The sequence below is a fragment of the Diaporthe batatas genome, assembly GCF_019321695.1.
Source record: "Diaporthe batatas strain CRI 302-4 chromosome Unknown Contig00003, whole genome shotgun sequence".
Classification (NCBI taxonomy): Eukaryota; Fungi; Ascomycota; class Sordariomycetes; order Diaporthales; family Diaporthaceae; genus Diaporthe; species Diaporthe batatas.
Window position 1 is genome coordinate 1,833,508 of NW_025408550.1, and position 13,745 is coordinate 1,847,252.

General features: G+C 54.9%; 4 protein-coding genes across 4 annotated transcripts; 3 read left to right on the plus strand and 1 right to left on the minus strand.

Moving 5' to 3' along the window:
- Positions 1-2,092: 2,092 nt before the first annotated feature.
- KVR01_003199 (uncharacterized protein) lies at positions 2,093-4,868 on the plus strand. The gene is made up of 3 exons (XM_044782113.1): positions 2,093-2,304; positions 2,515-3,572; positions 3,700-4,868. The coding sequence occupies exons 2-3, from the start codon at positions 2,552-2,554 to the stop codon at positions 4,008-4,010; spliced, it is 1,332 nt and encodes a 443-aa protein (XP_044648214.1). The 5' UTR covers positions 2,093-2,304; positions 2,515-2,551; the 3' UTR covers positions 4,011-4,868.
- Positions 4,869-6,984: 2,116 nt separating this feature from the next.
- KVR01_003997 (uncharacterized protein) lies at positions 6,985-8,996 on the plus strand (the record flags this gene model as incomplete). Its single annotated transcript, XM_044785439.1, has 4 exons — positions 6,985-7,376; positions 7,433-7,865; positions 7,946-8,239; positions 8,380-8,996. Exons 2-4 carry the CDS (start codon positions 7,682-7,684, stop codon positions 8,994-8,996), a joined length of 1,095 nt encoding a protein of 364 aa, XP_044649012.1. The 5' UTR covers positions 6,985-7,376; positions 7,433-7,681.
- Positions 8,997-9,868: 872 nt separating this feature from the next.
- KVR01_003301 (uncharacterized protein) lies at positions 9,869-12,352 on the plus strand. The gene is made up of 2 exons (XM_044788046.1): positions 9,869-11,283; positions 11,349-12,352. Exons 1-2 carry the CDS (start codon positions 11,095-11,097, stop codon positions 11,892-11,894), a joined length of 735 nt encoding a protein of 244 aa, XP_044648316.1. The 5' UTR covers positions 9,869-11,094; the 3' UTR covers positions 11,895-12,352.
- Positions 12,353-12,902: 550 nt separating this feature from the next.
- KVR01_003607 (uncharacterized protein) lies at positions 12,903-13,172 on the minus strand (the record flags this gene model as incomplete). Its single annotated transcript, XM_044793357.1, has 2 exons — positions 12,903-12,977; positions 13,017-13,172. The coding sequence occupies 2 exons, from the start codon at positions 13,170-13,172 to the stop codon at positions 12,903-12,905; spliced, it is 231 nt and encodes a 76-aa protein (XP_044648622.1).
- Between the last annotated feature and the right edge of the window lie 573 nt (positions 13,173-13,745).

Below are 13,745 nucleotides of genomic sequence, written 5' to 3' on the forward strand. Positions count from 1 at the left end.
TACGATCTGTTTGTTGTGGTGGAAAGCCTCTCGGACTTGAAGGACAGGCAGTGCAAGAACCCTGCCTGCATAAGAGGGCACACGGACGAGCGTCATGAAGGAGGGGCCGACAGGGTCGCTTGGATAGTCGTTGCGGCTCCCGTGGTTGGAATCCAGGGATGCACTTAAACCTCAGACTCGGAAGGGTTGTATGGAGGGTGGTAGGCCGATATGGGCTGGTCGTCTCGGCGAACAGACGGGGGCGGGCGCCTGTCTTGAAGTGGCGGATGCTGAGGAACTAGTTTTCATATCCCTACAACCGTACTGAGAAGAATAAGGCAGTGTGGTTCAACTGCTAGCGATATCACGCCTTGTGCTGTCCTTTTAGTAGGTTTAGGGCTCATCCCCTGCCTTCTCAGTGACTTGTTTTCTCTCAGAGTTGTTGTCTATTGTGTTATCAGAATGGTATTTAACTACTGTAGGCCATAATATGGTTACTTTAATACACACAAGCACCACCATTCACCCCCCAACTTGGTGAAATTAGTCAGGAATCAATGCTGAGGAGCCCAACTCTCTGCTCGAGGTGCTCATAAGCCTGACTATTTCCCCCTCAACCTGAAAGGAGCAGGAGGGCGGCTGGCAAAGGTCAGACTAGGAATAGCGCTTGATCTTCAGCATTGTGAATGCACCTCCCTTTGGCTCCACATATGCCTTCTTGTTTTTGGGTATAGCTTGTGCCACTATCTAGGTATACTGCATGCCTCATTGGCTCTTTATTCTTGAGAAACCATCAGCTCTTTTGGCTGTTTCAATGACTCTTTGCTGTTGGCTGTCCAAGATGCTTTCTCAGATCATTGCAATGTAGTAATCTGCGGGAAAGCAGTAGCTGGAACCATATGTCTCTCAGGATGTTTCTGTCTGAGATGGTCCTTCCTTCGCATGGTCGGAGTGAGACCAATGCTTGGAGTCAGATCTATTGCTAAGTCACTGCCAGGACCTAGAGCTACCCTTGACAGGCTTCTGCTCTAAAGCTTGCGGGGCCCTTATTCGGATCAGCCTACATGCTGTCCCTAACAAGTAAATTGAAAGAGCATAAGGCCAATATCTTAATGCAAAGGGGCAGGGAGGCAGCCTAGTTTAAAGTTCAAGTTGTGGCTATTGTCAAAGGCAGTACCTACATGTTAATCTCAGCTCGGTCTTGAGCGTTTACCACTCACTGCCTGAAGGCGCCACATATGTTTTGTATCACCTATCGTATTATAACTACGGTTATCGACATCGTATTCTTTCCAAGCGCTGGGTCTAGAGTGCTTACCACCGTATGAAGACGCCATGTATGTCCTCGGACGTATACGGAATAGAAGCGAAACCACATACGTTTTGTAGGCATGGGGAGTAGAAACGAAACCACTGATCTCAGTCTCAAAGAAGTGTTTAATCCAAATGAATACCTTAGGATGTAAACTGACTGTATAAACTTCATTGAGACTTTGTTTGATCCCATAATGACTACTGTATTCAAAGGTTAATATAATACTCTTCCAGGGTTGACTGCACAGAGGTCCCCTTGAACCTAAAGACTGCAGCTGACAACATGTACACCTGACACCTGTAATTGGTCCAGTGACAGGAAGATTCTACCGTGTTCAGATTCTAATCATTGTAAACTGCTCATGTGGGGCAATGGTATTTCTAAAGTTGTAACTGAACTTCAGGGGCTGCTTAATTCTGTGGTTGACATGCCCCCCAGGAGCCAGCTGCGGGCTGTGATAAAGCATGAATCACCTGTCAAATGAATTTGGAGCTTTTGTTGACATGACTGGAACCGGAATACTTATAAGCACAATTGATTTCTGATTATCACATAAAAACAAAAGAGGATAGTAGAGTAGAGAAATCAGAATGCAATTGTTGAGAAGTGGTAAGGCAACCTTGGAAAGTGAAATGATGTAGAATTGGGTGGTGCATCCTCAGGATGCCGTCTGCCTAGTGGCCTGAAGGCCTGGCCTCAGAGGGCAGGCAGGGCAGGGGCCAACCCATGCCCCACACCAAGCTCCAGTGCAGTCACTGCATTTTAGTCATCTCACTCAACTCTCACCTCACTCAACCGGGGCAGACCAAGATTCACCTGAAATGGGCAGAGAGTGACTGGTTTTATCATCAAACACAACAGCCTGACATCTTTAAATTCCTTCATTCTTACGTCCCAGCCCATTCTTTGACACACACACCAATCCAACTCATCAAAATCCTTCATCTGCCATCAAAATCCTCATCCTGAGTGCAGCATTCTCATCGAAGCTGGCTCGGAAGCCACAGCTGGTAAGTCCATCCCTCCTTCCCTCCCTCATTCACTTCTAACCCCTCCCTCAATCAATGTTTGCAAAACCTTATGAGTAGTTGAGACCCCCTGCTTCTGCTATTCCAAGTGCACTCTATCAAATGACTCACATCCCATTGTTTGCCGTCTCGGTCCAACGGACTCATCACTCCGCTGTGTTTCGCAAAAGAGATTGCTAATATCAACACAAGCAGCACACCCATTCACCATCACTTCCCTGACCACATCATGGATGTGTCCACCGCGGAACGTCCGCCAGTACCTGATGCTGGGGCTGCCCCAGAGGCTCCAGTCACACCATCTGCCACCCAGGCCAATGCCGCCACCCCAGCGGCTGCGAAGCCAGCAGAGCCGGCCACACGCCCCAAGGCCCTCAATTTTTCATGGCTGGAACCTCACCCAGAGCTTGTCATAATCCTGGTTGGGCCGGAAGAGATTCCCTTCGGCTTGCAGAAGGACTTTCTCTGTTCGAAGTCGGCCTACTACCTCGACAAGTTCGGCCGCAGCCTTGAAGTCGAGTACGTCGAGCGACTGCCCAACTGCCCCGTCGAGGTGTTCGGCTTTGTGCAAAACTTCCTGTACACTGGCGCCGTCATACCTGATGACAACACCTTGCCGTCTTACGAGATCCTTATCGGGGTTTGGAAGCTGGGGTATGAGCTTCTCATAGATGGCCTCTGTGACCATACGCTCGACGCCATGGTTGAGGTGCGGCGGGCCACTACGAGAATCCCTTCGACTCCGGTCTTGGTGCAAGTGTGGAAGGATACCCCCGAGGGATGCTCCATCAGGAAGCTTCTCCTCGGATGGGCGGCAGAGTACATGCACACCTCCGACTCCAAGGCTGAATTCGCCAAGTCGTTGCCCCAAGACGTGCTCAGCGAGTTGGTGGTCGCTATGGTCCCTTCAGACACGTCCCCGCTGGTTCAGCTAGGTGCCGATACCGACCACACGAAGCCTGCGCAGCTTGCGCAGCCCCCTCGGAAGCAAGTTCATTATATTGACCAGGATGGAGACGAGGAGCCGGAGTCTATGTATCCAGTAAAGAAGCCCCGCCGGCCCGAGCCAGTGCTGCACGCACCACCAACTCCGAAGGCGGCCATCCGCAAGCCAAGGACCTCGTTGCCTACGCCGAAGCCTGCACCTCGGCGCCGTTCTAACGGTGCTGCGAATGGCGACCAAGACTTCACTACCGCCCAGAAGTTATATTTCTGCTCGGATCTCCTGACGAGGATGCTGTCGGGGCCTGGTAAGTCTGGACCCAGGATTTCACATCGTGATATGAGAAAGGGACAGAAAGCAGTCTGGCCCAGCCTCCTCCATGATTTTTGAGTATCCCATAACTCCTGAGCTGTGGTAATACTAACCAGACACAGGATTTTGGACACGTCTGGTTGGTCCATTCAAAGAGCCCGTCGACGCGGTCGTCGACAATGTCCCCGACTACTTTGAAAAGGTCACCAAGCCCATGGACCTCAATACCATGAAGAACAAGATGGACCAAGGCCTGTACAACAGCGACGAGGAATTCCTGGCCGACATGAATCAAATTTTCACCAACTGCAAGACCTACTGGAAGCCCACAGATAACGTCTACACCGCATGCGAAAAGCTCGAGAAGACATTCCATGAAAAATACTCCCAGATGAACAAATGGCTCGCCAAGCTCGAGGGCGAGGAGAACTAGAGACTCGAAGCCAAGGATTTTGTGGATCTGCTGTTTCCGAATCGACAGAACATATCTCACGAGAAAAGAGCTCTAGATTCCGATGCTCGAACTCCTGTTGGTCTGGCATGACGTCCTAGAATGAACGTGGAGTTTTCATGCTCGGATTCTAATACGAAGCCACCAGCCACCCAAAGCAACCACCCCCGAGTTTCCAGAATCCGAACCGCAACCAAAATATCACTTTCGTATCAGTGATACCGGGAACTTCCGCAGTCTTCGACTCGGACGCTACTACATTGCCGCCTAATTATTCAGTCTCTTCGATATCGACACCAGATTGAACGACTGCGACTCTGCTCACGGACTCTGCACGATAGAACGGAGCCATAAACTTGTTTTTCTTGTCTGCGTTCTAGTTTCGCCGTATATTCCAGAGACCAGGCTTTGGCGATCGATGCATCACTACCTCCAGGATGTTTCCATTGCACTCAAACCCTCGGAAGGGCCACTAGAGGGCAAGCAAGTGGAGGACCACCATACAGATTACGACGAGCCGTCAACTGATTTTTCTTTGATTTGTTCTGCCCTCGCGGAAAAAGAAGGGGCGCGCCCATTAATAAGAGCACAAGTCTTCAGTTGGTTGGACCCCATTGGGTTGATCTATAGTGCGCAGTATTCATATCGGATCGGCCTCGCGTTGGCGAGCTGGGATGCAGCGGGGGAGACTTGCATCCTTCTTATTGTTTAGACTGCTACGCAAGCTGTATGATAGCGGATTGACAGACACGCCTATGGGGATGAGAGGTTGTGGCCTGTAGGCGCGAGGATTTGCCTAGACGTAGGCCGTATTATTAATACCATTGCTCAATGAACTCGTCTTCTGGTCTCTTATGTTGACACGGCTCCGGTGGATAGATTCCTAACATGCCCCTAGTGACCGGTGATGTGTGCGTGATATACTTAGCCTCGAGAAAGCCTACCAGCCCGGATAGAGCCGTCTGCAAGCTATGTTCGTGTAGTCGAGCACACGAAGACATACTGATGATGTCTGGTATGGTGACGCGACTAGCTCCCTACTACCGCAGCTTCTGGCGCCTAAGCCCGCCCCCGATTTCAGATACTCCGATATACCGCCTAGCTGGATCTTGTAAATCCCGCCGTGGTCTGGGCCCAGCCGCCATCAGAGCACAGATGGGGATTTCCAGCGCCAAAAACAAGAGACCATGATTGCTTTTCCCAGTGCGCCGGCGGACCTCGTGATCAGACCATCTCACGCCTCTCAGAGACTGGGCTCGGTGTTACTGCCCCGGGAACTAAAGAAGCTTGCTGCAGCTTTGAGAGATATACTATACCCTATGTGAGCATGGGAGTATGGACCATGTGTGTGCCTTTATAGAGTGGTCTTCTAAGCTCCACTGTTGACGTGACCAATCGTCGAAGGAGGAGCACCGAGGTATAAGCTCAGTGAGAGGAAAGGCCGAAAAGATAAGGTGAGATACAGAGGCTCAATGACGCGCGGGATGTGGGCTGGGTATCGTCCGGGGAGAGAGGGGAGGTGACGTCCTGCTGGGAATGCACCTCATTGGCCCCCCGCTACTTGGTCCCCCCCATGTGACTATCTAACCTATGGTGCGCAACAAGGGCAACTTTCCAAACACCCACTTTACCTTAGTACCCAGATAACCTCCTAACCTCCTAACCTCCTAACTCCTAACCTCCTAACCTCCCAACCTCCTAGAGGTTGTCTGGGTATTAAGGTAAAGTGGGTTTTTGGAAAGTTGCCCCTGTCGCGCACCATATAACCCCACGACCGGCTCCAAGAAACCTTGAAAGCTTGGGAAAAGCTTAGGAGGAAAGCTTGGATCTGTGGAGGTCTGGACCGCGAGCTACTTGATGCTGGAACGTCTAGGCTTGCCACCGAGACCTGCCCCCCCAGCCCCCCGGAAGCTGGTTGTTTCCTGGTTGTTTCCTAGGGTCCTTCGGTCAACTTCGTACCTATGCGTTCACCTGGCCGGCTTCTCAGAGTGAGGGTTATGTGCCCAGGTATGTATAGTCTATGTGCTGCATCTTGTCGAAACAGTCACGAGCTATGTGCCTGGACTTCAGGACAGGTAACATCAGGAGATGCTTTATAACAAGCTGGAGTGTGGTGACTTCTGATATGATCACAGATCATGTATCAAGATGCCCACTTCTAGAGTCAGACCGGAAACCCACCCGCATCATGTGCTGTGAACGGCAAGAGCGCTGTAGACCAGTGGGCCTCAGGTTCACCATGTGCCCGGCTATCGTGAAATCAACCACGGAACAGCACAAGAATGATTGCCGTCATATCTATCGCTGAATTGCACGGCGTTACCCCAAAAGCCTACCCTGTCTTTCCCGCCTCCCCCTCCTCCGCATCTCCCCCCCAAACGCTAGCCCAGCGTCCCATCCCATCCCAAAGGCCCGCCCGGGACGAGGCCATCGGCAATGCCATGAGAAAAGCTCCCCCCGCAAAACGCTAAGGGTGCCGCTTGGCCTCGTGCTGTGTGTGTGGCCCGGGCAAGGCGACCGACCTGCATTGCGCGCTAGACAGGCCCAGCTGGAGGGGGCCTCGAGCTCGACTTGGGGGAACTGCCTACCTACTACCTACCCATATCAGATTATGCCGGTCTGAGGTGTGACCGGAGAGCTGCGTGATGCTGGCTACCGGTGGGTTTATCCTCAAGGGGGAATGGCTCGACCGGCCCCCAAACAGGCCGGGCACTTGGGCACATTGCTAGTGGCAGTCGATGGGCCCTTCAGCACAGACTACACGCCGCTGGCCTGACAGCTTGCCTTGCTACTGAGAGATAGCACTTAGACTGGGAAGCGGGAGCCGTGGTATTTGGCATCACTTGTACGGCATCGCCGAGCTGGGGATATGGTACAGCTCGACAACCGCGTCAGAGAAAGCTCAACGCTGCGAGGATGGGCGCATTCGATTGCAGGAATATATAAGAAGCACGGGGGAAGCTCCATTGAGCTTGATTCTTGCTTGGACATAATCATCATCCTCCATCTGCACTGCAACCCTTCGAGAAACGGTTCAGACCAACCTTTAAACTTCTTTCCCGGAAGCCATCCCGGCTCGGACAGGCCATCGATCGCCCCTTCACTTCTCAAGCTCCTGTTCGTGCTGGGCGAGACATAAAACGTCGAGATGTTTGGAAAACGCGAGGAGCCGACCCCACAGGAGATCCTCGAGCAGCGCCGACCTTCCAATGCTGAGGTCAACACGCACCGAAAGTCGGTGTCAAATCGGGGCCTGACGGGGGCCTCGGCCCTGACTGTCAGGCAGTCGATCTTCCCAATCACCCTGGTCACGATCCTCTTCTTCCTGTGGGGATTCGCCTATGGCCTGTAAGTGCTGTTTGACACGGCCCGCATTTTCGGGCCACAAGCTAACACTTGTTCAGCTTGGACGTGCTCAACGCAAAGTTCCAGACGGCCTTGAACATCACGGCTGCCAAAGCTGGCGTAAGCTTCGACTCCGACCCCGTCGTTCTCGATCACAGGTACTGACCGCGCGCACACAGGGTCTCCAAGGTGCCTACTTCGGGGCCTACTTCATTGGGCCTCTGACTTACTCTGGCTGGATCGTGAGGAAGTTCGGCTACAGATGGACGTTCATTGTCGGACTGTGCATATACGGCGTCGGCGCGCTGATGTTCTGGCCCTCCGCTGTGTACCGGTCCTTCGGCGGTTTCTGTGGCTCCCTGTTCATCGTCGGCTCTGGACTCTCGACGCTCGAGACCTCTGCGAACCCTTTCATTGCGACCTGCGGGCCGCCCCGACTCTCGGAGTTCCGTCTCGAGCTCTCGCAATCATTCCAGGCCATCGGCTCTGTTAGTACGTAAAAGCCCACACCCACTATGCCTCTCATGTTCTTGTCCGGCGGCGATGTTGTAATAGGTATTGACAAATTGCAGTGGCTCCCCTGTTGGCCTCGCGCGTCTTTTTCGAGGAGACCAACCCGAACGACATCTCCAAGGTGCAGTGGACATATCTCGGCATCGCTGCCTTCGTCTTCCTGCTCGCCGTTGTCTTCTTCTTCTCGCCCATTCCCGAGGTCACCGATGCGGATATGGAGCTGCAAGCAGAGCAGTCCGCCGGGCTCACGGGATACGAGGAGAGGCCCATGTCTAAGCAGTATAAGCTCTTCTTTGGCGTGGCTGCTCAGTTCTGCTATGTGGGCAGCCAAGTTGGAGTAGCTGCAAACTTCAGTACGTCGACGCGCCCTTTTTTCTTGGTGTAATGAAGCAAATGATTCCGCCTACTGCTCTATCATGGGGATCTTGGGACGACGTCTCATGAAACCCACCCCCACAGAAGATCAATGGATGAGTCACTAACAATTTGATAGTCAACTACGCACGAGAGTCGGCCAGTCTGACTGCCGCCCAGGCCAGCGACCGCTATGCCATCGGGCAGGGCCTGTTCGCCATCGGGCGATTCGCAGCAGCAGGGCTGATGATGATCGTGAAGCCACGCCTCGTTCTGATGGTCTTTATGACAGCTATTATGCTCTTTATTGCCCTGGCAATCGGCCTCTACGGAGAGGCGGGTATTGCGATGCTGAGCATCGTGCTCTTCTTCGAGTCGTGCGTGTTCCCGACCATCTTCACGCTGTCGATCCGCGGCCTGGGCCGGCACACCAAGCGCGGCAGCTCGTGGATCGTCGCGGCGGTCTCGGGCGGCGCGCTGTTCCCCTCGCTGACGGGCCTGCTGGCGGACCACAAGGGGTACCACATCGGGATGTGCGTGCCTCTCATCGGGTTCTTCGTCTCGTTCGTCTACCCGATCTTCCTCAACACCGTCTACAAGAGGGAGCTCGACGGGTTCCGCGAGTCCAAGATTGGGTACACGGACGAGCACGGCACGATCGGGGACTCGGCGCGTGACGCGCGCAAGGCTAGCCTCGGCATCCAGGAGTCTGGGGAGACCAAGGTTGCCTTTAAGACGGAGCACCTGGAGGCATAGTGAAAAGGGGCGGGGGGGTTGTTGTTGCTGCATTGGCCTGGCTATGGACTGCATGACGCCATCTAAGAGGATACTGGAGTTGGGGACAGGCATTTGTGCGTGACATTTTGATGCTCAATGTCTCACAGGGCGAAACGGCGATGTCGACATGCTGACGCAAGTTAGCGCAGGGCCGATTGATTGATTTGGATAGGTGTGATTGTCTATTGTTTTGTTTTGGAGAATATAAGCTTCCTGACGTTTCTCGTACTGAACAAAGCGTTTATTAGTCTTTACCGTCTTGGGGATGGCACCAGAGTCTGAGCGCAGAATTACCAAAATGACTTCCCACACAGCTTCATCGCCACATCGGATCCTGGATGGTGTCAACTGGTAATGAGTTCTCAGGACGATAACAGGGACTATTGGAGACGGAGACGTGGGGAATGGATGAGCGCTGCCGAGTGGATGGCGTGGTCCAACCTCTGACTCCCGCGATCCGAGGGTCAATAGTCTTATCCTCGTGGTAGGTAATTCGATGTCTCAAGTGCTAGCAAATGGCAGAGGCGACCAGACGTTGGTTCTCAATTTAAGAAATGGTCCGTGACAGGCGAGGCTTCCCCGGATTCCCAGAGGCGCAATATCGCAGCGTCGCAGTGTCACAACCAAGAGTGCAACTCGGACTCCTTTTTGGCAAGACAGACGCAGGGGGCTGACGCCCAGCAGTCCCGATCGGGCAGGCGACGGTCTGTGCTGGTGGGACCCCACAGCCCGACAGGGCGCGGCCAATGAGAGGGGAGGTCCCCACCAAATAGGCATAGCTCAGACCCAGGGGAGTGGAATGCAGCCCCGCTGATCAAGTGATAGGGTAGCTCGGACGAAAGCCGTCGCGCCTTGCCTGTTCCTGAATCTGGATCTGACGCCGACTCCTTCCCGTCTATTTTCCTCCTGTGTTAGCCGCCGTGCAGCGCCCGCCAACCACTGGCAAGGCCGTTGCTTGCATTGACGGTGACGGTGACGGGAGTCTATGTATATCCATCCAGCCTGACCAGCCGTGGCTAAGTATTACTATTGAGCAACCGACAGGCCTGTGGTGGGGATTCGCTCAGTCGCAAGCGCCGTCTCTCTTTCTCCCCATCAGACTAGCTGACTAGTTCTGGCCGATGGGGCAAAGATGGGTGAGGTGTTGTCGGTCTCATTTCATTTTACCTCGTCCGGTTCGCGGCTGGGGCCTTGGCCCGAGCCAGGTACAAAATCCTGACGGTTGTCGGCGCAAATAGGCAAGGCGTCGTGGTGCCTGGGGTCTCTGGGTTCCTCCTCGCTTTGTTTCCGTGAGCCGGAGAGGTCCTCCAGGTGGATTGTTGCGGCCCACTTCCGTCACCGCTCAGTGCTGCTCCCGGGCCAGACACCGACACAGACGGGCAGACTCCTTTGCGGGCGGCTTGTCTCTGCTTTGTCGCGATTCGGTGCCGTCGGCCCCAACCGAGGCGTCACCAGGGGGCCGTCCAGGGGCGCAGAGGGGAAAATCGAGGTGGCGACGGGGCAGGGCTGCCAGGCTGGCTTTGTTTGGACCCGGGCAAGCCATGGCCTCGAACACTTGGGGCCATTCAGTTCTGCCAGCAAGCGCCTCGAGGGTTGTTAATTTTGACAAGATGCTGCTCTTGCCTCTTTTGTCCAATCCCAAGTCCAGAAACGAGGGCACTTTGTGACGATCCGGACCAGGTCTGCCCGGCCAAGTGGCCACTAAAATTAAGGAGATTGCCCTCCTACACTCTGTGGTCGCAGGTTGCCTGTCCAGCCGTACTAGTCCAAAGGCCCGCCTTGTTAGTCCCTATATGTACGGTACCCCAGTCCCCGTGCCCCCCCCAGGCCCACCCGTCTCACACCCGACCCTGTCTCCGCTCTTTTGGCACCTCCCCGTCGAGTCAATCGATACTCACTCACGATACCCGCTGCTGCGTTTTGACCTGAGTCCCTTTTGCTGGGGGCTCGTCCACTCATTTTCAACACTCGCGCCCACATTTCACTCACTCTCTCCAGCCATCAAGCCAAGTAACAGGCAAAACAACAAGAACCACTCTCGACGAAACGAAACAGAACAAATCCACTCGTTCCCAAGATGAAGAAGATCACCATCGCAGCGGTTGTCGCACTCGCCTCCCAGGCCTTTGCCGAGCCGTTGCCTTACAGGCCCACCAAGGCCTTCATGTCTGCCCGCGAGATCTTTGGGCTGGGCCGCCGCGACGCCGATGATGTCTACCACCCGAAGCAGTCCGTCTGCGGCATGGCTGAGACATGTTCCAAGGCTGTACGCCCCACCCCCTCTCTCTATGTACCAGTGTTCTTGATCCATAGGAACTAACATGGCGACAGTGTGGCGACTCTTTCGCGCAATGCCCTTCCACCGATAACCAGATGCACTGCTACGACGCCGGCGCCAAGGAGGCCTGCTGCCCAGACGGCACCGGGAACTCGTGCGAGGCCGGCTACTACTGCGCCGCCGACACCGCCGGCCTGACCGTGTGCTGCCCCGAGGGTTCGGACCTGGCCTCCTGCGCCTCCAAGTACTCGGTCGCCGGTGGCCTCCACCTCGAGACCAAGATCTTCTCGAGCTCCGCCGCCCCGAGCACGAGCGCCACCTCTGCCGCCAGCTCGTCCACCTCCTCGTCGTCCTCCGCCGTCCCGACCAGCGCCCCCGCCGGGCCCGCCGGCGGCGTCTTCTTCGAGACCGGCAACTCCACGACGGCCGCCGTGCCGTCCGGGACCGTCACCGGGGGCAGTGGCGGCGCGACCAAGACGAGCGCGGGCGGCTCCGGCTCTGCGTCTGCGACTGGGTCCACCTCCAACGGCGCGGGCGTCGCCAGCCCGGCCGGCCTCCTGGCCCTGCTGAGCGCCGCTGGCCTCGTCGCCTTCCTGTAGTTCTGGCCGACGTCGCTCACCGTGCGGCGCCCATCGGCGACCAGGACGGCCACGACACAAGGAGAGAAAAGCGCCAAGTCCGCCACATTCAGACCCGCATGCGCAAGCACCGAAACAAAAATTAAACAAAAACGAAAACCTAAATCTCTGTGCGGTGCTGGATGGCGGGTGGGCAATGTTTTTTTTTCTCTTCACGAATCGAAGATATCTGAGAGGATGGGATGAAGATGGGATGAGGATTGAAGTGTTGTGCTTTTTTTGTTTTTTTATAACGATTACGAACATGAGGAAGAGATGAAGGTTGACGCCCACATCACGTCTACTATGCTGGACGTATCTAATTCACCGTATACTAATAGCATGCCCTTCTTGTTGCTAGTCTGCGATACCCCCCCTGGGGCTCGCCCCTGGGCTGGTTTTTATTACTTCTAGCCCAAATATAGCCCAGCATTGTACAGTCTGATTGGACCCGCGTTTTCGAAGGGTCTTTTGCTGTTAACAGTGAGCAACATCCCTCCTGCCTTGTGCCATGTACGCCCACATCTTGATCTCCGTAGCGAAGAAGCACCGGGGACCCCCACGCGTGTCCGTATTTTGCGCACGTGCTGCAGGTAAGGCGGTCCTTCTCCGCTGGGTTCTCGTGAGCACAGGAGCTCGTGGAATTGACCAAGGTGCATAAGGAATGTGTGTCGCGTGGTTCCACCTTGCTTCTTTTTTTGTCTCATGGGTTTCGTGCTGCCCAATTCATCCGCAGACGGACTGGACCCTGGAGCTGACCACACATGTTGGCATGCCCGCGTGGTACAAGTTGTATCACGCCTTCGACTCTGACCCAGTCGGTTCTCAGCCGCCCGCGTCCTTGGCGCCCTAGCACGAGCTGGCTGGGGAAAAGTAATAATGTCGAAGCGTGTGGCTTACCTCGACTCCTCGAGGGGGGATAAGAACGATAATGCTGGCCCTGAACAAAACACTCATTTTTGTTTTTCTCCCCCAGGGTCGTTTGCCAAATCATAGTTTAGAGAGCTGAGCCACGATGCTCTTCAAATCAGTCCTCACCAGCATCATGTCGCGCGCACCAATGGTCTCCATCGCGCAAGAGCGGGATCAGATGTCGCCGGCCACCACCACCACCACACCGCTGAACATCACCGCCCTGGCCTCCCGCGGCGGGTACTCGGTCATCGAGTGCTGGCAGCTGGACGCCGAGGCCGTGTACGCGAGGTCGGCCACCAACTGGATCGTCAGCGGGGGCACCACCCAGGCGGAGTTGTCCATCATCGAGCCGCGGACGACGGTCGGTGAGGCGTGGGCCCCGGCGGTGCAGTACGTTTCTTGAATTGTCCCTCGGTGTCTCCCATCTCATGGAAGTTTAAATATTTCATGGGGGGTCTAAAGGTCCCCAGCCCCGAGAAATACTCGCTGATTTGGTCTTCTTTTTGGCGCTATAGGCTGACTGCGGTCCTCAACGGCCTCATCCGCATCACCGCGCCTTATACTCCCCCAGGGGCCAACAACAGTCCCGTAGAAACGAGTGTTGCTTATGCGATGCCTGGCTCGGTCTCCGCGTCGTTCCTGATCGCGGCCGACTTGGCTTCGATGAGCACTATCGCGGGTCACTATACTGAGTTCCCCAGCAATGACCAGACCGTCCTAGTTCAAGTTCCCTTTTTGAACAATGAAGTCCCTGCGCACTCTGTGCTGCATGATGGAGGGTGTGCATGAGCTTGGTGGGGGATTTTGGTCGGGGACTTTATTCTTTTGCCAAGTATAGTCGCGTCCACGGGCCGGGAAGAGCATCTGGTATACAGTCTGATAAGGAGAGAATACGACCACAAGTTGTCATATGGGAAT